The sequence below is a fragment of the Dermacentor variabilis genome, chromosome 2, assembly GCF_050947875.1.
Source record: "Dermacentor variabilis isolate Ectoservices chromosome 2, ASM5094787v1, whole genome shotgun sequence".
In the NCBI taxonomy this organism is placed as follows: Eukaryota; Metazoa; Arthropoda; class Arachnida; order Ixodida; family Ixodidae; genus Dermacentor; species Dermacentor variabilis.
Genome location: NC_134569.1, coordinates 53,097,474 through 53,122,847, shown reverse-complemented (window position 1 = coordinate 53,122,847; position 25,374 = coordinate 53,097,474). Strand labels below are relative to the sequence as shown.

The 25,374-nt window shown below is 46.7% G+C and overlaps 1 protein-coding gene and 1 long non-coding RNA gene across 3 annotated transcripts in view; one reads left to right on the top strand and one right to left on the bottom strand.

Annotated features, from left to right (window-relative positions):
* Positions 1 to 25,374, top strand: part of LOC142571847 (fibrillin-1-like) — a 114,016-nt gene that overhangs the window by 9,190 nt on the left and 79,452 nt on the right. The window contains exons 2-4 of one of the 2 annotated variants that reach the window (XM_075680502.1): positions 18,052 to 18,143; positions 20,230 to 20,364; positions 23,745 to 23,849. In XM_075680502.1, coding sequence (XP_075536617.1) covers positions 18,052 to 18,143; positions 20,230 to 20,364; positions 23,745 to 23,849 — 332 coding nt within the window. Of the gene's footprint in view, positions 1 to 18,048; positions 18,144 to 20,229; positions 20,365 to 23,744; positions 23,850 to 25,374 lie in introns of both variants that reach the window. The other variant, XM_075680501.1, reaches the window with a different exon arrangement.
* On the bottom strand, positions 20,028 to 23,747 carry LOC142571852 (uncharacterized). Its single transcript, XR_012825964.1, has 2 exons — positions 23,695 to 23,747; positions 20,028 to 20,433 (listed from the first exon to the last, which is right to left on the bottom strand). It is a non-coding gene; the product is annotated as an uncharacterized LOC142571852 (long non-coding RNA).

The window sequence follows — 25,374 nt, the reverse complement described above, 5'->3', positions numbered from 1 at the left end:
GTGCGAAGCTCCGGACTGATTTTGACCAGCTACAGGATTTTATAAAGTGCACGGTACACGATCGTGTTCGCATTCCGTCGCCACTCGGGATGTGGCCACCGTGGCCGGAAATCGAACCCCGCGACCTGGTGCTAAAGCAGCGCGGTCTAAAGGGTTCCGAGCAGAAAGCAAATGCGAGGGACACTGCCACTAACGCTTATCTCCAACGAGGGAGACGTATAAAGTGACCCACTTGGTTATCGCAGACACGCCTGGCCAAGTACCGGGCAACCCCTCGACTTTCTCTCAAGCCTCCTCCGAGGAAATGTAGGTCGCATGCAAGTGAAATTTGGGAGGTAGAACGAGTAACTTTTCCCCATTGTATTAACCCCTTAGTTTCTACGCGTGTTATATCTTAAATTTTTGATTAGCTTTAAGCCCGTCATGCTTATGCTGAAGCGGGCGCTCTCACTATTATTTTTTTTTTATTGTGAGGGATTGAGCAAAGGGTATTGATAGCAAAAAGCAAAAACCATGCCAGAAAGAAGCGTTATGTAATGAAATTGCCCCATTTCATCGACTAACGACGAACGGCGTTTCAAGGTATTTCGCGATAATGGAATGTTATTGAGGGCGGGGTGCACAGGAAGTATCAACTGTCGTTGTCAGCCGACCATCATTTCCTGCTGCATATGCATGTCATTTCGTTATAGATATAAGTAATTCATTAGGTTCACGTCGCGGAACTACGCTAAACGGGCAATGCGTTTTAGCGAACGAAGTGTGTTCATTTTACTCAGCGGACATTCGGAGCTCTTGCCCTGTCACCTCACCTCAGGCAATTCGTCTTCTACTCTTGCAGTTTGGTACAAGCTACAATCAGCTTTTAGATTACCGATACTCTCTTGCTCCCCGACCAAACGCGTCGCGTTCGATTCGGAATGCTTACGGAAACACCACTTCAGGTCGACTGCTTGGTAGGAAAATAAGGAGATCATTACCAAGTTGGATCACGGGTTCCTTGATGAAGTCCAAGTGCTTCCGAAGTGTGCCCATAACTACTGTTTTTTTTTATGACGGAAATTTGACATGCAAGTAATAGGTAATATTCGAATGTGCACTCACGTTTTATGTTGCAGAAATTAGTGCAGTTTTCATTCTATTTTATCCCAAACATTAAAAAGATACGTTGGTGCCTTTAAGTACCGCCGCTTATCCCTCACAGCTGAGTGAGCGAATGAGAGGCTCAGGCAAAAGAGAACAACAAGAGACCACACGAACTTAAGCTTACGGTGTAACAAACAAGTAGCCCAATACGGAAGCAGTTCTGAAGTTCGTATACGCACTTGTCGGTTGGGCTTGTCAGTTACTCTTGGTTACTTTGGTTTCCTCCATCTGAAACTCCTCTGGCCTGTGCTGAATCTGGGCACAGCTCAACGCACCTCTCCACCGCCATCTGTATGATCACCGGTTGCATATATAACGATGATGCGGGTCAAGCGTCTCTCTCCGTTTAAAGAGCAGGGCACGAAGACCAGGACAGAAGAAGAACACAAACGACAGGACCGGCGCTTCTTCTGTCCTGATCTTTGCTCCCTGCTCTTTACACATTCAAGCATGAACCAACTAGCCCAAGCAAGAGCTTTACTTGAGCACGTCTCTCCCCGATGTCGCTCTCAGAATTTTCGCTCTTGTGCTTATATTTTCCGAGGCAAGTCAATACCATAGTAAATCATTAAGAGAGTCCCGCTTTAGAAGATGAATGCAAATACACTCAAAGCGCATTTACCTTCCTTTAAGAGTACTTGCAGACGACAGAGTGGATGCCCGATTCTAGGACGGCCACTTCAGAAAACTGTAGGTGCAAACCGCGTATAATTTGCAGAACCTACTGTCGTCCTTCGAATGAAGCATGCATGACACACAAGCCAGCAGATGCAAGACGCTGAATTAAGGGAAAAAATGAACGTATTGAAAAACATTGCGAACATAGCTATAACTTTCAAGAGGCAGTTAATGACCATGTCAAATCTTAACTGATGTCCCAAGCCTCACAATTGATTTTTGATCCCAAAGATCACTGCGCTGCCAGCCAAAAGTTCAGCATATATGACAGAGTGAGTACGAACAAGTGATAGGCATGACATAAGCTATCGCAATCTGCGGCCGTAATTTCACTGATCTATAACATGTGCAGCTGACGGTGTGCAGTTATAAAAAAAACAAGAAAACACACAAGAATATGAGTGTGAGATAGACCCTTGTTCAGCTACAACGCGCACTGCGTTGTCACGTGAGCCGACCCAGACATACCCGGGCTTCGTTCGTAGGAGATAAAAATGTGGTCGAAACGTCTTCGATTGAACTCTTACCGATGGCTGCAGGTAAATGAGGCGTTTCTATGACAGCGCCAACTATAGAGCAGAATATTTTAGCCAGAGCCGAGATTCTGCATTTTTTCTGCTTACAAGGGTTTCCTCATTGGTGCTCCAGCACTCGCTGATCATAATAACGATTGGCATGACAAGATGGTCGGCATGACGATTACCAATCGTGAATTGCGGTTGTGTATGGGAAGCTTTATGAGCGTGGGCGTTGGTTCTATTACTAGACATGACAAGGCGAGAGCAGGCTAAAGGAGACCACATTGAATCACGCGGCATCAGTTTTAGCCAAGCGGATGGTAGTACATGCCTGATGACCTACATTAGGGCACCATTGTGAAGCCAGTCGAGTGAGCATTCCTCATTCAACGTTGAGCAGTAGCACGATATTTGGTACCGTAATACCCAAGGAGATCGCGCCTCCTACGCTTGATGGCAGTGCTCTCTCGATGACCGTGAACATTTGCATAATGGCACGATGGTGATGACGTCAAAGGAGTGACACTTCACGTGTCGGCTCTCCAAGTGTCAAGCCCGCGGCCGGCGGCCACAGTGTTTGTTCCCCATACGCTTGAAGGACTTTGAATGAAAGTGCTTGCGATGCGGTTAGCGGGAGTAGATCACTGCACCTAGTCGTCCAGCCGTCTTAGAGACGCCTTATCAGGCCACTCTGTCTTCGTTGCAGCGCGAAGGATGCGCGTGGATAAGATTGGCTCGAGTGAATCGTGCTAAGTTGCACCCACTTTCGTGCATGGAAGGCTGGGTGGAGAGTGGGAAAACGTTCGCGACTGCTGAACGCGCACGTGGCAGCTACTGGGCCAGACGCAAACCGTGCATGAGAGACATCGAGAAATGATAGCTTGCACATCACGTCGCCAGTGGCATAGTTTCGCACTGCTCGCAACTTTTTCGGTGCTGTCTGAGACAAGGCCAGAGGTGACGCACACTGTGACCATTCCTACAGCTTCTGGAATCAATGTGAATGGAACGTCGTGATTTCGTGGCCTACGTGCACGAATATATCAATGAATTACAATGAACGAACAACCTACTGTTCCTTTTCTTGAGTGAGAATGCAGCTGCAGACTTAAAATTTGAGATGCTAGATACGTTCAGCCGAATTCATATGCAACATCAAATTTTCACGAATGTCACGATATCATCCTATCCTCTAGAGTATCGAGTGGGGCAGAGAGAGAGAGAGATACTGAATGGCGAGCTCTCTGCTCGTCATTGCTCGTGCGCGCGTGCGTGCGTGCGTGCGTGCGTGCGTGCGTGCGTGCGTGCGTGCGTGCGTGCGCGCGTGCGTGCGTGCTTGCGCGCGTGCGTGCGTGCGTGCTTGCGCGCGTGCGCATCTCTTGTTATATTTGCCCCTTTCATGTTTCTCCCAGTTCTCCCTATACAGGGTAACAAAACAGGTGCAACTTCGCTAACCTTAACTTTTCTTCGCTCTCTCTTCTCACTTTCATAAATAAAATACCGTAGTAAAACATCATGCAAGTCTAATGTTCCCTAGCATGTAGTACTTTACTGTTACTGTTTAGCGCCCTGTTGTACGCACAGTTGGAGCGCACGAAGCACCTGCCACGTTTAACGAATGGTTAATCGTTCTCAGTTCGACGTAATGAAAAACCACACGCTCACGAAACTTGCTCTCTATACGACACACTCGTGATGGCGTTAAAATTAAACATCGTTTCTCGAGGATTTAGCATCCTTGAAGAATATGTGAATGCCGCAGCAGCAGAGGTTCCACTCCAGCTTCACCTGCTCAGTCACAATAATTGGAAATTTTGTCTTGTATCAAACTTTTCTTACAAGGCGGAGAACGGAATAGACAAGATTTAGGCAAAGTATGTAGCTGACATTCGGTTTGGTCTGCGCAGTAAGGACTTCGAGTATTGAATGCAGTCATTATTTTGCCCCTTATTAGTAAGCACAGTGTCTTGTTTCGGCAAACCACAAACAAGAACGCGCACATAGTTGGTGATTCACAGCCGCAACGTTAGATATCAACACGTGCATCAATCGCAGCTGATAGAAGCGTCAAGAAACTTAATCCCTTGCGAACCTTCAGCCTTCCAACAGATTCGCCATGGTGGAAAGACGACGTTGGGGTGGAAGGCAGTAGAGAAGCCAAGAAAAAAAAAATACGGGGGGCTGTCATTTCATCGCCTCCCTTCTCGCTCTGACGACCCGGAGGGCTCATGCCTGACGTAAGCTGTATTATGGTTGTGCGTACGGGCCCGACACCTGAGCCGCTGGCGCGGCGTTGACAGCTTGTCTATGCGTACTCCCACACGGCCACTGCCACTCAAGGTCATTCGCACTGGGAAACAACTCGGCAGAGGGGCTGACCTCTTCGGTTTCGATTACAACGTCTCTCGCTTCAGCACCCTCGCGAGTCGGTTGGCGTCTGCCCAACTAAGAAAGGACCTGCCGTGTTTTGGACGGGCAGTTGCGCTGGCATTCCGTTCATAATCGCCAGGGTATAGACCACGACCGTACCCGTGCGTGACGTTGACTCCGTGACGAATCGAAACGCGAGAAGCGTTGATAATTTCCCTCGCATCTTATTTCCTACACGGAAGTGGAGCGCATATCGACGGGGCTTTTGTCTTATTCAGTTCGTGCGCTTGCGTTGATGTGTAAAAATGCCACAAGTCTCGGGAGTATCGCAAACGCATCCTTTGTCGAAAATCCCGCAACCCTGCAGTGCACAGAGTGTGTCTTATAGGGTAGAAATTTGCGCTTTCTGATTCTTAAGCCTTTGTCGCAGCGACAGCGCAGCCTTAGTCATCAAAATTTTCACCCTCTCGCTCTGTCTAAATCGAGTTCGCTGTGTACAGAGCCCTGAATAGATGGTTTGGTCACTGGAAGTGGTTCCCAACCCCACTTAACACGCAAGCATGTGAACGCTGCGCTTACTGGCCCTGGTCTTATTTCGTAAATAGAAAGAACGTCTGCATACGTACACACACAGCAAGATGGGTCAGCGCTACCGGCCGCAGCTGCACCTCACAGCGTTATGCCCGGAATGATGTGAACTGCTGTAGCCTAGGAACTTTTCCGACAGATGGCGCTTTCAGCAGACGTCGGATAACACGTTCAATGGAAAGAATGACAGGGAAAGAGAGGGGAAAAAAAAGAAGAAGAGACAGAGAGGTTCACCAAACTTTGCACAGCCGGTTTCCCTACCTGCACGGAAGCGAATGGGTGATGTGTACGAGAGGAGAGGCAAGAGTTCGGACAGATCAGCGGTTTCTTGGCTTCTCAATTCTTCCAAACGACACGTCAATAGAACGGATTGAAGCCCCTCCTCTGTCGGCCCTTGAATTCGGAGTGACGTTTTACAACACCGGTCTCCCGGAGGCTGAGCTTCCGAATGGGGCAGAACAATTGTCCCGTCGCGCAGCGCGCACGACGAGCAGGAAGAGAGAGAGAGCTGAGGTCACCGCCTTGTTGACGACGCCCGTTTGACCGCAGCCCGACAAAAGAGTTCGAACGCGCGAATAAGCGGGCGGGCATAAATCAGCTCTCCGGACGCGCGTACAAAGCAACCCACGAGCGGCCAGCGATCGCGCGTGTAGGGGCGCTTGATTTACACGAGGCCGACCGCGGACCTCCTCGGAGGCGTTCGCGCCGTCGGCTGATACAGCGGCGTCGAACGCCGTTTTATACGTTCCTGCGACGCCCGGGACGCCATTAAAAAGCGGTTAACTCGCGGAGAACGCGATATCGCGGCCTTGATCAAAGCGGACAGATCGGTAGCCACTGCTGCTCCGACGGGCCGAGGGCGACATTTTGTTCTATATTTTGCTGTATCATTGTTTTGTTGGATCACATGACAACTTTCAGAGACCTCACGCAACACTACACAGATTGCACAGATGCAAATACGCACCACCGCACGACAAGCTAAGCAAGAAACAGGCGGTGGCCTGGAGGCAGTTACAGAAACACACATATCAGAAACCCGGCGATCCTTCACCTCTGCTAACCCGACATTCATCCGACGATTGTAAAGCGTGCGGAGCCAGAGCGACGGCTGCAGCACATGCTGTGGGATTGCACCGGCAGCGAGCACCAGGAGTCCCCGACGAACGGGGTAGACATGGCAGTCTCAAACCGAGGGGTGCGTCGGGAGGAGGTCCTGCTCAGCCACGACCTCGCTAATCAACTGTGGTCCGTCCGGCACGCCGAGGAAGCCGCCCGAGTCCAAGGACTTGAGGACGTCACCTATAGGCTGGGGTGCTTATAGCCCCACCCAGCCCAAATCGCCGAACATTTCGAATAAAGTTTTCACGCACTGTATTCTGCAGAGTTTATCTGTGTATTACTAAATCACTGTAGCGAAGGGAACGGAAAAAGAAACTCTTGAAGGCGCTCTTGTCTACCAGCAACGAAATACTTTTTTTTTTAATGCGAAGCATTTTCTGGCGAACATTTGCCACTTTGACAGCATCTATCTAACCGCCCATGTCTTGGTGCTCTCATGGTCGTTTCGTTAACTTGGTATGTACAAAAATTGCCATAAGATGACAAATAGTGTATGACGAACATAAACGATAGATCATTACATGAATGTCATGACATACGTGTCATGTAGGTCACGAAACAGCCGCCTACGTCTTGGCGCTCTCATGGTTGTTTCGTTAACTTGGTACGCTCCCCGCGCACTGCTTCGCATAACATCGATTCCCACAGGACGTGGGGTGTGCCAGATTTTTTTGTGGCGTGCCTGCGTTTCGCTTGAGATAACGATCATGAGCACCTTCGAACAGGCTCGAGTCAATGCAGATTGAAGTTAGTGCAGCAGGCGCTTAGCTAGAAGCTCTTTCTAAGCGGACTTTTCTCTCTGGCCGTGCTCTATTCGATTACGCTTCGTTCCTCAAGCGCACTTGCATCGTTTCATGCAGTTCGTCTTTAGTGAGCATCCGACTGTCCATGCCAACCGGAGTACTTATATTTATAATCCTGTTTTCTACTTCACTCCAACTGCGAGTACGTTTATGTTACTAACTATGGCTTGACTTCGACCCTGCGTCTTACTTTGCTTCTTGTGATTAGTGGCAACAGACTTACGGGTGGTGGACCAAGGATGAAGTTTCGGCACTGACGAACACGTTCCGAACAGTACAACGTGCGTTCTTGGCATTGGTCAGCCGTCACCGATAATCATCCTGTCTGTGACCATGTCGACATAGCGCTTCCTGATCAGCGCACTTTCGTCTCCGTAGACAGCTGTTCGCAATGATCTACGGACAACTCGCAGGGCCTGAGAGCGAGGCGGGATCTGTGGTAGGGTGTCGAAATGCAACTGGAGGAAGGCCAAAGTGATGGTCGGTTGGCTGTTTGGTTGTACCTCAGCGAAATGCACAGAGCAACCCACTGTGAGGAATTGGTCATGAATCTGGTGGTGCAAGGGTTAAAAAAAAGGGTTAAGCTCTGAAGCTTGTCGATGCTGATGTTGGGTCATCTTCAAGATGGCGCATACCCACGAGGGGCATAGGACACATAGAGGAGAAATTGAGTATCTAGGAAAAAGAAAATTGTGTAAAAGCAAGAAAGTAAACTTATTTTATGAGACAGTATAACGCAACAAGAAAAACAGTAACTAAAAGAACATGCGACAACATCTCACCATATCGACAGAATCCCTAGCAACGACACAGGCTTGGTGCTTCTGTAAGCTTATGGAGTGCATTACAATTTGCCTTGCAACTGCGATCAAATTGCACAGCTTCAAATTATAGTAAGTTTGAAATAGCCTCCCATTTACGCCTCTTCATCTTCTTTATTTCTACCCTTGCAACATAAGACCATGTGTCCGCGCTTTTTCAAAGTACAAAACTAGAAGAGGGAAAGCCTATAATATTTAACAAAAGTTTGGTTTATGTTGCACACTATTACAGGTCTTCTTGTGAATATGCATTCACAAAGCACTATTAGGCTAGAATTGTTCACAGGATAAAAACTCCCGCTAATCCTGACGCTTAATATATCATTAGGAAAGGCGGTCAGCCAATGGCAAGGCACACTTACGAACTAGCACCTGTCATCATAAATCATAATCATCAACCTATTTTAAGTTCACTGCAGGACGAAGGCCTCTTCCCTCCGATCTCCAATTACCCCTGTCCTCCGCCGACCGATTCCAACTTGCGCCTGCGAATTTATTAATTTCGTCACCCCATCTAGTCTTTTGCTGTCCTCGACTGCGTTTCCCTTCTCTTAGCACCCATTCTGTAACCCTAATGGTCCACCGGTTGTCTAACCTACGCGTTACATGACCTGCCCAGATCCGTTTCTTTCGCTTAATGACAATTAGAATATCGGCTCTGCCCGTTCCCTCTCTGATCCACGCAGTTCTCTTCCTGTCTCTTAACGTTATGCCTATCATTTTTCGTTCTATCGCTCTTTGAGCGGTCCTTAACTTATTTAGACCTTCTTTATCAGTCTCCAAATTCCTGCCCCATATGTTAACACCGGTCAAATGCACTGATTGTACACCTTTATTTTTAGTGATAATGGTAACCTTCCAGTAAGGATCTGAGTATGTTTGCCGTATACACTCCAACTCAATTTTATTCTTCTGTAAATTTCCTTCTTATAATCAAGGTCTTCTGTGAGTAATTGACCTACGTAAACGCATTGCTTCGCCGACTCTAAAGGCTGACTGGCGATCTTGAACTCGTGTTACCTTGCCAGGCTATTGATCATTATCTTCGTTTTTAATTTTAATAATTCGTTTTTAATTTTAATAAAATTTAATTAATCTTCAACCTCACTCTTACGCTCTCTCTGTGAAGGTCCTTAGACATTTGTTGTGACTCGTCCCCAGTGTTGCCGAACAGGACAATGTCATCTGGAAACCGAAGGTTGCTGAGATATTCGCCGTTGAGCCTTACTCCTAAGCCGTCGCAATTTAATAGCTTGAATAATTCTTCCAAGCACGCAGTGAATAGCACTGGATAGATTGTATCTCCTTGTTTGACCCCTTTCTTCATAGGTATCTTCCTACTTGTGGAGAATTAGGGTAGCTGTGAAATCTTTGTAGATATTTTCCAATATATTTACGTAAGCCTCCGGTACTCCTTGATTACGTAATGCCTCTATAACTGCTGGTATCTCAACTGAATCAAATGCCTTTTCGTAATCTATGAAAGCCATGTGGGGAGGCTGGTTGTTCTCTGCAGATTTCTCGATTACCTGTTTGATTACATGGATTGGACCCATTGTACAGCATCTCTTCCTGAAGCCAACCTGTTCCCTTGGTTGACTGAAGTCAAGTGTTGCCCTTATTCTATTGGAAATTATCTTGGTGAATATTTTATAACGTAGTGGAAGTAAGCTAATGGGCCTATAATTTTTTAATTCTTTAACGTTTCCCTTTTTGTGGATTATTATAATGTTGGCATTCTTTCAGTTCTCCGGTACCCTTGAAGTCGTGAGACATGTTGGATGCAGGCTTTTTAAGAATGATGTCTCCTCCGTATTTAATTAAATCGACTGTTATTCCAGCTTCTCCTGCACCCTTTCCTCGTCTCATGTCTTCTAAGGCCCTTCTAAATTTATCGTAAGTTATAGAAGGAGCCTCTGTAACCTGTTCATTACTACTTTCAATGTAGGTATCCTGGCTGCTCCTGGCTGTACAGGTCGCTATAGAATTCTTCCTCTGCTTTTATATCTTCAAAATTGCTGATATTACCCGGCTTGTCTTTCATTGAATACATCTTGGCTTGTCCTATGCCAAGTTTTCTTCTCACTGATGTTATGCTGCGTCCACTTGTTACTGCTTCCTCAGTCTTTCTCACGTTAAAATATGAAATATCCCTTACATTCTCCTTGTTGATCAGTTTTGACAGTTCCGCGAATTCTATCTGATATCTTCAGTTGGTCACTTTAAGTCTTTGTCGCTTCTTTATGAGTTCCTTCGTTACTTGAGAGAGCTTACCTACTGGTTCCTTTAGTGCATTGTCTCCCACTTCAATTGCTGCTTCTGAAGCCAGCCTAGTTACGGTTTCATTCATTACCCCTATGTCATCTACATCTCGCTGTACTAAGGCTGAATATTTGTTTGCAAGTGCCAGCTTGAATTGGTGCGCTTTTATCCTTACTGCGTCTAGGTTAGCCTTTCCTTCTTGACCAACTTTACGCTTTCTCTCTTCAAATTCAGGTGAATCTTAGACCTCACTAACCTATGATTACTGTACTTTACCCTTCCTAACACTTACACATCCTGCTCTATGCTGGTACCAGCAGAAAATATGAAATCAATTTCATTAAACGTTTCACCCTTAGGGTTTTTCCAGGTCCACATTTGTTTCTACGCTTTCTAAAGAAGGTATTCATTATTCGCAGTTTATTCCTTTCTGCGAATTCCACCGACATCTCTACTCGAGTGTTTCTAAAACCGACGCTGTAGTTGCCAATTGCTAGTTCACCATCCTGCTTTCCCCTCTCTTTTGTATTGAAGTCGCCCATTACTACTGTATAATGAGTTTGCACTTTTCTAATGGCTAATATTACATCTTCATTAAACTGATCTACTTCATCATCATCCTGACTGGATGTAGAAGCGTAGGCTTGCACCACCTTTAGTATATACATCTTAAGTTTTTTACTACTACTGCTACCCTCTCATTAATGCTGTAGAATTCGTTAATATTTGCCGCTATGTCTTTATGCATTAGGAATCCTACCCCGTTTAACTTCCTTTCTGGGAGTCCTCTATAGCAGAGGATGTGGCCGTTAGTCAGCACTGTATAAGCCACACCAGTTCTTTTAACCTCACTAAGGCCAATGATATCCCAAACAATGCCTCATAGTTCCTCAAAGAGTCCTACTATGTTAGCCTCACTCGAAAGAGTTGGGGTGATAAAGGTTGCAAGGTTCAGTTTCCATTGGCGGCCTGTCCGGGTCCAGAGATTCTTAGTATCCTCTGCTGAGTTGCAGGTCTGACCGTCGCCTTGGTCAGGTGCTCCGCAGCTGCTGGGGACTAAAAGCCACAGGCTAATTGTAGGAATCATGAGGTAGGTAGAGGCCGAATACTCCGCCAAGGAGACCAATTCCTGTTCTGGTGAGGGAGTGTCTTTGCTGAAGCTTAGTGGGCCTTCTTAATTGGATTAGTATAGGCCCACTGTTCTCGACGTTTAAGCCGGTGTCAGGTTTTAACGGGCCTAGAGATGTTTGAGTAATGGAGGTGGTGAATTCAAGATTACCACATTCAGATTAAAAAAAAAAAAACTCGAGGACTCGAACTTCGGACTAAGACATCTGAGCATACAAGTTAGCTCGGTCAAATAACCTTGCAGGCTGTGAGGCTGTCTTATGGTGGAGAATTTCAGCTCAGTGGATCTTACATGCCTAAAAACTTTCTTGCTTTATCCGCGAAAGGTGTGTTTTGCTGATCTCCGATCGGTAACACAATATAGAATGATTTCTAAGCGGTTCTGACTTCGTAGTTCCGGAATCTTATCTACGCAGGCGGCCGTAAACTCGGCTAGGAAAACGAAGCGTTTCGACATCTGACAGCACTTAAAACGAGAAGGCGGCAAAATCTAGAAGGAGGCAAAATCTCATCGCCTGTATTAAAAAAATATAGCTATCACGCTAAAGGTGTTTGTAGGAGCGGGTGCCGACTGATCATGATAATCATGAAGATGGACATCTTATTAGCGAAGGAGCCAATATCGGAGAGCAACAGCGAAGAGCACTTGCGAACGAAACGCTTTGCCGATTCGGCCACAGAAGTTTTCCGGCGTCGAATTCAGAAAAGCACGCGTAGTACAGGAGTACGGATTGATTTTTACCACCTGGTATTATTTAGCCCAGGTACATGAACCCGATACATGGTACACAAGCGCTTTTGAATTCGGCCCCCATTAAAATGCGACCGCTGGGGCCAGAATCGCACTCGCGACCTGTAGCTTAGCAGCGCGACGCCATAGCCAGTAAGTGAGTAAGGCGAGTAGCGTAAGGTATCTTTGTGAGTGTTCTCTCACAAAAGCTCTATACACAAAACCTCAACATAAAGAAACCTGATTTTACAACATTTCTTATTTAAGCAAGTGTCTATTACGTAACAAATATTAATTGATCTATAATACCTAAAAATCCTCGAACCAAGAAAATGAACTCGACGTCTCGCTCAGTTTAACGGCATTTGGGGGCGAAATGTGAGTAAAATAAGGGGGGAAGTGTGGGTATACTAATCTTCTGTACAAGTGACGGACACCATTGTGCCGTTTAAGAGGTTTGCCGCCCCCATGAAAGAACGTAAGATGCGCTTCACCGACTCGCTGTCGATGAGTGCGAGCGTGGGCCAAAATTAAATCTTTCTTTGGCTGTTGAATAAACGTAATGCCATTTGCACGAATTTATGAGTGTTTCTGTTTAAACGTAGACCTAGATATAACGAAATAATTCTCGGCTCCAATCGACTTTGTTAAATTGACGTTTAACTGCACACAGAACACCACTCCAGCCTCACTGACTCTGGTAGCGAATTTATAAAAACCATGCGCCCTTGGTCAAAGTAGCCAAGGTGCCCATTTTCCTGCTGCGGCACAAGTTGTCTGACACTGGTATGTGCTTCTACTATAACAGACCTTACTACGAGGCTGTACAACACATGGTGTAAGGCAGTTAGAGAAGAAGAAATCGACAACTGGCATGCGGACGTAAAGAAACGACATCACTATCAGCTCCAGCTGCCGTGCCAGAAAGCGAGCGGCGATGCTTGACCGTGTCAAAACAGCAGCGATCTTGTCTTGGTCGGAGAACTAGGTGCCCGACTTCCTCACACTGCTTAATTACCCGCGAACTAACCCACTTTGGCGGCCTCTTGGTTACTGCAGTTTAAAGAAAATGCGGAACAAGAGTCGGCCCCTGAACACGCAAGAAAAAAAAAAGGAAGCGCCAGGCAGCGCCCCGTTAGACGTGCATATATACAGGGGGCGAGGGCCCAGCAGGTTTTGCCGGAGGCAGATAAGCAATCCAGCGAAGATAGAGGGAAAGGTCAGGGCTAAGAGATGACATGCAACGCGAACTTGAGCAAGCGGTCTCGTCCCTTCTTTCTTGTATTTCGTTCTCGCTGGCGTAGCATCTCTGGCACAGCGCGGCGACTGCGGCGATGTCCTTGTCGGAGACGCTTGCTCACTCGCTTAGCCTTGGTGTGAAGAGTCCAGCTGCAGGTCCGCCTCGTCGTAGATGACACACGCGAAATGCACAAGGGTAAATGCTGAAGAAGAACGTGAAACGGTCATTTTGTGTCCGAGAGTGGCCGAATAAGGAATGAGTCAAGCTGGAGCCAACGTTTCCACAGGGGGACTTACTTGTCTTCATCAGGACAACAATTGCTGCCCTGACGAAGACAAATGTTCTTGTCGAAGCGTATGCTGCAGCTTAAGACATTGACAACTGATTATTACTTCAAGTGTTTGCCTTCCTGTGAATCCCTGTCTTGTTTGAACTGTGTCCGAGATTAATATAGGTGCTTGGATACTTACACGTATCCGAGGGCATTTCCAAACCAGATTGCTCACGTTTATTGTTTTGATAGCTTGATGATAGCGAGGGCCACAGGTCGCATCAAAGTATATAGTTTTCAAATCAATTAAACTCCACTTAAGGACGCCACAGGCCAGGACTAAATGTTCGCATTCTCTCTCTCTTCTTTATATACTTCTTCTCACTTTCCCCAGCGTAGGATAGACAACCGGACTTTTGACTGGCTAACATCCCTGTCTTCCTTTTATCTCTCTCTCTCTCTCTCTCTCTCTATGATCTATTACCGTTTGACGAAACACTTTTAGCGCACAGAAACGACGGACGCTAGAGGGATTAAGACAATCTCAAGCAAGTGTGCTTGCCTTATCCGTTCTCTGTCCATGATTTCTGCGGGATAAAAAAAGGTTGCTCACGGACTACAAGCTTGTTGCAGAGAAATGAGCTCGCAAAATCCTGCTGGGCTCGAAGTACTACGCATCTACAAACTTGCCGAACTTTGGCTGGCCGTCAGCCGTCTCGAAGTGGACGAGCAGAAATTTACGACGGTCAGGTTACCCAGGCTCGGCGCCCACCAAAACTGAGTGGGCTGTTCTAGAAGGTGATCTTGAGCTACTTGGACTGACGGCTTATGTGACGCATGGAGCTAGCCGTAACAGTTCCCCCTCGTACGGCCTCTACTATCTGCCTCCATTTTGCTAGTATTTCCATGCCGTTATTCCATTTCCCCAACGCAGGATAGCGAAGCGTATATGCGTGATATCTCTTCCCTTTCATGGGTGCTCTGTTCGCTCCTTTCCGACATTTTTCTCCTTGGTGCTCTTTCAATTACACTTTTGTCACAAAAAAAAATGCAATCTTTGAAGCTGAAATATGGCATAGAACACTTATTTTTCTACAACAGAAGAACAAGACGACGTTTACAAGTACAACAACCACAAGAAAGAACCAAGATGAAGCATGATTGAGGATGACTGACTCATTGTGACGGGTACTCAAAGTGTTGCTTTCTGGTCGTAACTTTTATTCGCAAAGCGTATGACGCGACAACAGGGAAATCCACAAGCGTAACTAAGCCTTGGTGACGTGCGTTTGTAATGCCTGTAACAGAGCAACTAGTTCAGTGCGCATGACACGATACGTGGGTTTCTAAAAGCGAGGTGAAACAACCGTAAACTTATACTGGCGATATGCGACTCCGTAGGGCACACTCGACTGTTCTGAGGCGAAATAACTACAGCATCAGTTCTCTTCGCATGTCTGAAACGGCCCAGAGGACACGTACTTTCAAAACGCCATATAATCAACGGGAAAATATATAGTTTAGTGCAGTTCTTTACAGAACACGTGCTGATATTGATGTTCATTTTAATAGTATCGGTTTTTCATCTGTGCGCTATAGAAGTTATCCAAGTTTCCCCTCATGAGGATCATTAACATGCTTCGTGCGTGCTTATGTAACTGCACGACCACAAGCATTCTGTGGAATTTCTACCATAGGATAAGGACTAGCCGACGACACGTTGACAGTCAGCAGTAGGTCGGGAATGCAGTGCCAAGTGCCGTTTACAGAGAAGATACGCTGTATTCATGTGCTGGCGAATCACATCGTCTTTGTTCCCATATCGTTTACCCTTTTCATGCGTGCCCCCGACTTTGCCTTGCTCAGGCGCTTCCACGTTGTGAAACATCTCACCCTGGGGGCATCTTGTTGATCCTAAATTCCTAGTGACATTCATTGGGAAGGGGTCAACGGGTTCATTGGGGTTATCGTGTTGGATATTCCCTGTGGCGTTGCGTTCTCACCGCAGTATCTTTTAAAGGATTTCGAGATCTCTTGCCATTCCCTTTTTGAACGAACAGTTTGCGATATGAGCGGTTTTCGTACCAAAGTTTTGGCACTTTCGGCTGTCCGTGACCGCGGTGTAGTCACTGTAGCCGAGCTGCAGCTCCGCTTCTTCACGCCGGTGGCAATTGTAACGGCAGTATTCCCTGAGGCAGTATTACCTCTCCAGCGTTCTTTCCTTAGCTGCCAACTGCTCGTTTATTCTCCATTAACAAGGTAAAATAGAGGAATAAATCACCACGCGAGGTCTCCTCCTTCGTTGTCTCAGCTGGAACGAGCATGCGCGAGCATGTCGTGCGACGGACGCGGGCGCGTCGTCGTCGTCGGAGTGACGCCGTTCGCGCCGCCTCCATGGCGCTCTGACGTGAACGCACGCGAGAACCTCTTGCCACGCTGGACGCACAGAATGCGGAACCGCGGACTTACAGTCACGCGCAATGCGGCCCACCGCCTTTCTGCGTGGGCGTGTGTTCGTGTCTCTCTGGGGAAGGATGCTGTGTTCAAAAGGAGGGGGTCGTCTCCCGTCCTTCTTCCCTCTGGACGCGGTCCAAGCGAGCAGCAGGTTTCGCTTTCGCGGCCACAGATACGCAAAGCAGCCGGCATCACCGCCGAGCCACCGCTACGCAGGCCCTTGATAAGCGGAGGCCAGCCAGCAGTCTGGCCTCCTTTTTCTCGCTCTCTCTGGCGGAGCAACTCATCGCAGGGATGCCTCGCTCAGTCTTTATTATGCCACCGTTCTCCTTATTTGATTTTAGTTAAGCCCATTTCTCGTACAATCGAGAAGATGCAGTGGACCATCTCAGCGCGCAATCGCATCGGTTTACATCACACAGGCGGCCGTTTACAAAAGCCATCGTTACATCCACATGCCTAGCACTTCTTTGTGAGGGCCTGAAATATTCATTGGGTTTGACGGCATTTCATCGCCGATGAACTTCGGAGACCTCTTCAACACAGGGTATAGTAGACGTTTTCGGCTGAATGTCTGTCGGTTTCACTAATTTCTCTGTTGAAGAAACACTGTACACTGAAACATGGAAAGAACAGACTTGCACACACACACACACACACACACACACACGCACACACACAAACGCGCGCACGCGCGCGCGCACTCACTCACTCACTCACTCACTCACTCACTCACTCACTCACTCACTCACTCACTCACTCACTCACTCACTCACTCACTCACTCACTCACTCACTCACTCACTCACTCACTCACTCATTCACTCACTCACTCATTCACTCACTCACTCACTCACTCACTCACTCACTCACTCACTCACTCACTCACTCACTCACTCACTAATACAACAGTACATCAACTTTCTATTCGTATGTGCAAGGTAATACGAACGTATTATATCGTATGTAACTGTATACGCATAGTAATAAGAACCCTGCTATAATATGGGTCAAGTCCAGCTGTTCCGCTTAGAAGGCCAGGCAAAAGAGGAAAGTGGTTAACCAAATTACTTCTGTACGAGCTCGCGTTGGGTAACGGTTCACATAACGTCGAAAAGAAAAGCAGATAGCGACTTGTCTTGCCAAGAGGCGCAACCGAGTTTGTGTCATACGCTCACTCACTTTGATACTCCCGCGTGCGAATAAACTGTTTAAAGTGCCTATGTGCGTCACCCTTTGAAGTTAATCCGGGTTCCTTTTGTTGCTTTCTCTCCAACTTATGAAAGTTTTTAGTAACAATTAAACTCGAAGCACTCATAGATATATATTGAGACCATCTACAAATTTTACTATAACTTACTTACTTATACCGCTTTCCCTCATTATAGTGTTGCCTTTTTGCTTAAATCTATACGGTCTCTGTCGTAACAAGATTGTTGTGGTCAATAGACCTTCGAACGAGTTGTCTGTAAAAGTCTGCAGACATCAGTCCATAAAAAAGCATAAGGCATAATAAGTTCACGGGCAGTCTACAGGCAATATGTGAACATAGAGAGAGAAAAAAAAGGTCAGTACACTTTTTATAAGCTAACTCAATTTTCGAGCCAACTGTATTTTGCCAATGAATTTCGCACAAGTTTCTTTACGTACCGAACAAAATTAACACCGAACGTGTTTGGTAAAATAGTGGAAAATGAAAACGATTTCGTTGTTCCTGCCACACAGCTGACGACATTGTTCAAATAGCTGACGTAGATGCATCTATCAGAGTATGGGTTGTGTCCTCTTAAGGAAGGGTATTTGAAGCTTTTTCATGTTACTGTTTGGCTTTTGCGTCAATACCCTCGAGAACTAGCTCTTTGTTGGCAAAATAAAAGTGTGTCGCATTCTATTGACTGCGTATTTCCCCCTCTTGCAGCAGGGTTAACGTGTGCCACTGGGGCCCAGCGCCGATCTGCTGTGACGGATGGACGAAGCAGTGGAGCGACGGCCGATACGGGCCCTGTACCGTGCGTGAGTGCGTCCCCGCTTTGGGCTAAACGACCGCTGCGTGGCGTTGCAAGTGAACCGCGGCAATGATGACGTCGCTGTGTGACGTACGGTGTCGATATCGCTGTGTCCGCGCTGATTCCCGTCCTTTTGCTCCGGGAAACGTCTGCAAAATTTTACGCGTTTATTTTACTATTATATTTGAAAGAAAAAACAAATATATTTTTTCTTACGTCAGTTGGTAAATTGCCCCGGCCAGCTGTTCTCACGATATGGAGATTCTCTAACTTCTCTGCATACAAGCAGGAGCCTCGGATAATTCTTGTTCTTAGAATTCTTGGACGCAAGGAGGAGACCGGCACGGCATTATAATTCAGCAGTATGAAATATGTGAACCGTGAACATCTTTGCTGTCTACTAATCGCATTTTTAGAAATCGCCTCTGCCTGTAAAATGCACAAAAGTGTTCCAGGGATGTTCTCGTGACAAGAGGCGCGTTCGTACGATTTGAGGACATCATTTACTGGAGGAGCCCGCATTTACTTCAGCAGAATTACAGCAGCGAGCACGAGACAACATGTCGTTCATCGTGATTGCCCGGACAAAAAAAAAGTATTGTTTTCAGGGAAAAAGGACATTTTAAAAATAAATTCTGGGGTTTTACGTGCCAAAACCACCACCTGATTGTAAGACACGCCGTAGTGAGGGACTGCAGATTAATTTTGGTCACCTGAGGTCTTTTAACGTGTACCCAATGCACTGTTGTACACGGGCGTTTTGCCTTTTCGTCCCCATCGAAATGTGGCCTCCGCCACCTCGTACTTAGCAGCGCAACACCGAAGCCACTAAGCAACCAAGGTGGCGGGTAGGGCAAAAGACTGCACAAAGCTGGAACCGAAATATTGCTGAGGCCATAAGCACGCTTTTATAGCCATGCGAAGTCACACAAACCAGCTCGATATAATCGAACGTGGCTCCACCACGCGTCTGTCCCTTTCACGTCGTCTTGTGGCAGTATCAAGGTCATCCGTCCTATCTGCTGATCCACAAACCTAGACCACCGGTATATCACCCCCTGAAGGTCTGTTGTGTACCCCTGCCACTCGGCGATATCCAGCCATGCTTGCCTCAGTACCGACTGAGCAGAATTGGAACACAATCCCAACATAATCTGACAAGCAAATCGGTGACAGCACGCTCCTTTGCGGTCACTTTCAGGCGTGCTTCATCCCGATTCTGCTTTACTCAAACCGTCTGCCTTGACTTCGTTTGACAAGCTCAGTACAAATCAACTTTACTGACGATCAAAACTACCCGTGCAAATCCGCACCGCATCCAGTAGCACTGCGTAGCAGAGTGCGTCGTAATTATCCCCGCGTAATAATATACGCATAATGGGAATTTCTGGCACAGAAGAGCATCGCGTACGTGCTTTCGGCTGCTAAAGCGCGTCAACTAGCCCTCGCAGAAAGCTTATACATTTAGAAACTAGTATTGCGTAAACGAAGGAATGAATGAAATGTATGTAAATAAATCACCGAATGCATATTAGCAGCAGAATACCTCCAAGACAACAGCTGTATGGAGCTGTATTGAGCTGTAAGTGCTCAGTAGACTGAGCTTTCCTTCATGAACTCAGCCACCTTTGATATCAAGGCGTTCCAACGTAGCAACCAGCGATTTCTGGCTGTTGCGTCGTTGTTGCTTCCGAAGTCGAAATACCATCACGCAGTCAAGTGTGCATGTACGTCTGTTTATTATTATTATTATTATTATTATTATTATTATTATTATTATTATTATTATTATTATTAATAGTAGTAGTAGTAGTAGTAGTAGTATTGTCATCATCATCATCATGAATAAGTAGAGATGCTAGCGTCTAGTAATAGAGCAGGCAGCTTCCTGTCTCATTAAGAAACTTTATTACGCTGTAGTTGATAGCGTCAGTACAGATAACGCTCACGAAGAACATTTACTGCACGGAAAGTGCAGTCTTGAACACATTGCCTGTTTGGTATATATACTCCCGTTAGCCCTGCAGCCACACAGTGCCTCTCCTCTCTTCCGACTGAGCGTGCCTACAAACGCGGCGCTTATTTCTTCGCAGCGGTGTGCCGGAGGTCGTGCGGCCGAGGCCGCTGCATTAGGCCCAACGTGTGCCGATGCACCAGCGGTGCAGTGGCTAGTTCGTGTCCGTCATCGGCCCCACTGACGTCACCCACGGCAGGGTCGCAAACCAACGGTTCGTCGACGACGATCACAAGCCCATCTTGGCGTCAAGAGCACGGGGGGCTGCCCCTTTCTCGCCATCCTAAATGAATGAATGAATGAATGAATGAATGAATGAATGAATGAATGAATGAATGAATGAATGAATGAATGAATGAATGAATGAATGAATGAATGAGCGAGCGAGCGATTGAGCTGTAATTACTGGCACTGCTCTGCACTGCACGCTTGATTGTCGGATGTTATTAGCGCGCATGGCTTGACATTAAATTATGACAAAGCCATAAGATTAAGTCTACATCCTTTAGGATGCAACATGAGCCGTGAAGCTTCTTTCATCATCGTCGGTGCGTCTGTAAAGGGAATTTTACAGTTTGGTTGATCGATCGATTGCATTGAACGTCTTTAAGCTACTTGTGGAGAGTAAGAGATGCCTTAGTAAAATGCGCTGCGGGCTTATTTGTCCACCTCTGCGTTTCTTAAACATGCACCGACATATCTGGTGTTATTGCAGCCCGTCTCTACGTAGTGCTGGGACCTCGCAAATCGAATGAGCAAAAACTCGAAAGCGCTGTGAAGCGACAAGAATGAAAGAAATGTACACAAGCACGAAGAGAACCGTCGTAAATTAAGTTTGATCGGACCCTTACGTTAACGAGCCTACATACACGCGTGTTCACTTGACTTATACATGTTGCACCAATTACACAGCGTGCCTCGAAGATGCCTATTACTGAGCTGCGCTAGACATCTGCGGCTCCTCCGCCCTGCGCGATGCAGTGGAACAGCCGAAAACTGCTAGAAACTTTGCACTTCCTGTGGCAGGAACCTATGACCTAAAGTTTTTGAGACAATGTAACGAGACAAAGGAACATCCACCATCAATATGTTTTCAGGGTCGTTCAAACAGGGCAAGCAAGGGCGAACATCACAGTTCTTTCCGTGCCACCGAAGTGGCGATCAGCACTGAGTAGCGTAGACAGAGGTACGTTCACGGCGTAACTAATCATTCCTGCAAGTGCCAGCGGCAGAGGAAAGCTACCGCAAGGTCTCCCTCGACACCCTTTTGACATTTGACTTTCGCAACATTTCAGAGTGCAAAATCAAATGACGAGCTCAGCACTAAACGAACGCGGCCGTGCGTGTAGAGTAGAGGGGGGCCAAGGCAAAGGCCAAGAAGCGCGCGCGCGATTTGCACATCTGCCACGCGGACGAGTCGACGAAACTCGCCCGTCGTGTCGCGTTACAGGGCGCGCATAGCGGTCGCACCGGAGCGCAATCGCATCTCTGGAAGAAGGAAGGAGAAAGCGGAAGGCGAGCGCCCGCATAGTACTCGCCGTCCCCCACGGCCGGCTCGTTCGCGCGGCTGAATGAGCAACGGGGGACAGGAATAAATTAGCATGACCGCCGTGAGTCAGTCGACTCCCAAGTCGAGCGTTTCGATTCTCGTCGTTGGTGGCCTGAGGAGATCGCGAGTGAGCCCCCCCCCCCCTCCCCCACCGCTGCTCTCCGGTTCGCGCTGCAATACGGCTACGTTGGCACACGACCAGAGACGCGCTGTCAGCTCGGTCGGCGCTGACAGACGGCAGGATCGGATGTCCTCGCACGCGCAAAACATCCGAGGAGGCGGCGGAGGTTGCTCCCGGCCCTTAACTCATGGCCGGACTTGGAGGACGCGCTGCGAACTTGACAGGACGGGCGTCACCGCGCGATTATCGCTCGTGGTAACTACTGGCCAGATTTCGAAGGCGGTGAAATTGGCCCGCTCGAGGTTTGCTTCGCAGACGCGACTACCGATTTCCGTATCGCCGAGAAGCCAGAGTCTATGGTTTAGGTTTTGTCTTTACGAACGCGTGACGATTGGATGCTGCAAACTTGGTGACGTGTTTTTGGCCTACGGGACCGCGGATGAAATGGAGTCGAATTTCGAGCTCTAAAAATTTAAAGGGGCACTAAATAAAAACACTGAGTTGGTTCTGGCGGATAAAGCGCTCTTTGAAAATTCCGCTGTTGTTAATTTTGGATAGGTTGATTGTTAGAAGAGGAAATTTAATGAAGGTCAATGTTTCAGCTCTTGAATTTTTCGACGAATCCCAGTACCGGCACGTCACTGTGACGTCACAGATATCAAAGTATTTTTGCTTTTGTATTTAGGCGGTGTGGGCCCAGTAAAAGTTCCCGAAGGTCGCCACGTTCTATCTTTGCTTCCTTTAGAACACACGGTATAGTATATCTTTACTGCAAGGAATTAACAAGGCCAAGATGCTGTCGAAATCCATGACATCATAGCGAGCTGGTGCGGGGACTTCAAGGAGGCGTCACCACCTGTCTTTTGTTATTGCACTTCTTCTCGCTTACCAAGCTTCTTATCGTGGTAAGAATGACGTGTTTTCATATTGTTGAAGAGTAGTTATACAGAAGAAATAATTTTTCTCTTTAGTGTCCATTGAAGTTGCCAATTTCTTTCTTTTCTATAACAGAGCTTCAAAAAGTTAGGTGCGCCATAGAAGTTTTCACAAACCACTGGATCTTTTACGGTACAGCACCCACACTAGAGCACGGCGAACTCTTCCTGCCCTTGCTTGTGTACTTATCACACATAACGTACTTACATCCAGTCGCTGTTCTTAGATGTGTTATGAATTTGAATTCCCAAGAAATATTTTACAGAGGTACACTGTGTGGACCACGGGCGCCTAAAGTATTTAAGCGACTGTCCATCTCTACCAGCCAGCTTTCTGAGTACTGAACATTCAGTATGGAGGTACACAGCAAGCTAGGAAGCGAAACCCCTAAACACGCCTCTGGGGCCAATGTTCACTGAACTTCTCTGGCGTAAGTACGTACTGCTGTAATTGGCTAGCGTCGTGCGACTACCAATGCGATGATAGCAAACATTTCGATAACGAAATGACAGTCGGGGTGCCGGTAAGCCAAGAGATTGATTGATGCCTCAATCAATCAATTGATGCCGGCAAGAGAACTGACATCGGGGCTAGTTGGTAAGGACTCATTAGAAATGCAACCGGCGAGGACGAGGAAGCGCCCGTTCTTTTTAAATCCCGATTCTCATCGTGTATTGCGCTGCCGTACTTCGAATGAATGCCTTTTTCCGACGCTATTCCTTTTCGCGCTTTTTATTTGCGCTTCGTCAGTGGCAAGAGCTACGCTACGCCCGTTTTATCAATTGCATCAGCCGACCAGCAACGACGGGTGATAAGAGTCAAAAGTGGCACAGCACCGGGCAGAAGGCAGCGCCAAAAAATCACGGCCCAGTTTTGTGATATTGGAATCGCTGGGTATTGGGGGAGGGTCTCGTCCTGCATGCCGGGGAGAGCCTCACCTCCGACGGCGCCGAGCCATAGCACTGCCCGGTTTCTTGACGATGCGCAGGTGGCGGTGGGCTGTGCCGAGAACCCTGCCTAAACGGCGGCCGCTGCATCGGCAACGACCGCTGCTCGTGCGTCTTTGGTTACACGGGACGCCGGTGTGAGAGAGGTAAGACGGGTGACTCGAGATTGGCCCTTGATATCGAGCGCTTTTCTTCTGCTGGTCACAAGCTGAAGCGGAGTAAGAAGAAAATTCGGCGCTACTGTCTCATGGCCAATCTTTCAAAATCCTTCAATATATATATATATATATATATATATATATATATATATATATATATATATATATATATATATATATATATGTCACTGGATGTCGCTACATGCGGCTGGAATCAACGTTTCGACAAGTGGAATTGTCTTCGCCAGCCTCTGACGAAGAGAACTCGCCACGTTGAAGCGTTGGCTCCAGCTTGAAACACACCTTGTTCAATCGCTGTCGATCACTTCGCATATGTGGGTTCAAGGATTCCGTGTCAGTCTGGTGAGTGAAAGCCTCCGAGTGCCGAGCCCACATGTACAGGCGACGGTTTAAAACATGGCTGACTTTCGATGGAAATTTTCTCCTTTCTGTTCAGTGCCTACAGTTTGGCGTTTTACGCTTAATTTACGAGAAAATCGTGCTTGCTTTAGAACACACTTCTCTCTTCATTCGCTCTTTTTCGGCTAGGTTTCATTATTTCTCGGCACGAGTTTGCCTTACCTACGCTTATCGATATCTAGCTCGGACGTAGAAAAGGGCACACGTAATAAAAACGGTGACAAATTTAATATCAATGGTCACGAATAGCTTACGTTAAGGTGGGAGGCCACATTCAAAAGTCAATTTTATTGCAGGCGATTGATTTTTTTTTGTTCACATTTTATGTATACCCTGACATTCAGAAACATGCAGCAAAAAGAAATTATCTTCCTGTGATCATTAGTTCGGGAGTTAAAACGAGTTTTCCAGCCCATACCCTCATATTGTGAAACCGAAACCACATTGCATTGGTTCCGAAAATCCGTAGTATTTTTTTAAAAATAAATATTATTCAAGAATACTTTTATTTCTTTTATGTTGTCTGTAACATTCACGGATATCGTCGTACTTAGTTGTGCATTTGTTACTCTTTTAACATCTCTAAACACGGTCTCAAGACCTCTATGGCCGCTATGTGTTGTTTTTGGCATCTTTGACATGGTTTGAAACATTTTCTTACGTTTTTTCTCAAAACGAGATGTTGCTTCACCTCCTGCTCTTACTTATCATCATCAGCAGCAGCCTATTTTATGGCCACTGCAGGACGAAGTCCTCTTAGCTCATGTTACGCAAACTTTGATAAATATTTCTGAATGAATATCCTGAAATGAAATTTTCCACACTGATTTTTCCCATAGAGATGTGCGCAACGAACTAGTACGAAAGGAACTGATTCAATATTTTTTGAATTTACAGCTCATTTTGCAAATAAACTTGGTCTAAATTGGCTATTTTTTTTACTTTGCTTAGTTTTGCAAACATTACTTCCTTAATAGTTATCACATTACATTTATCCTAGTTCATTACATATGCCCACACTTTGCTACAGAAATGCCAAGGCTTTAACTCAAATCTGCAATTCATTAGTTGCTATTCATCGCTGGCGCGAGTA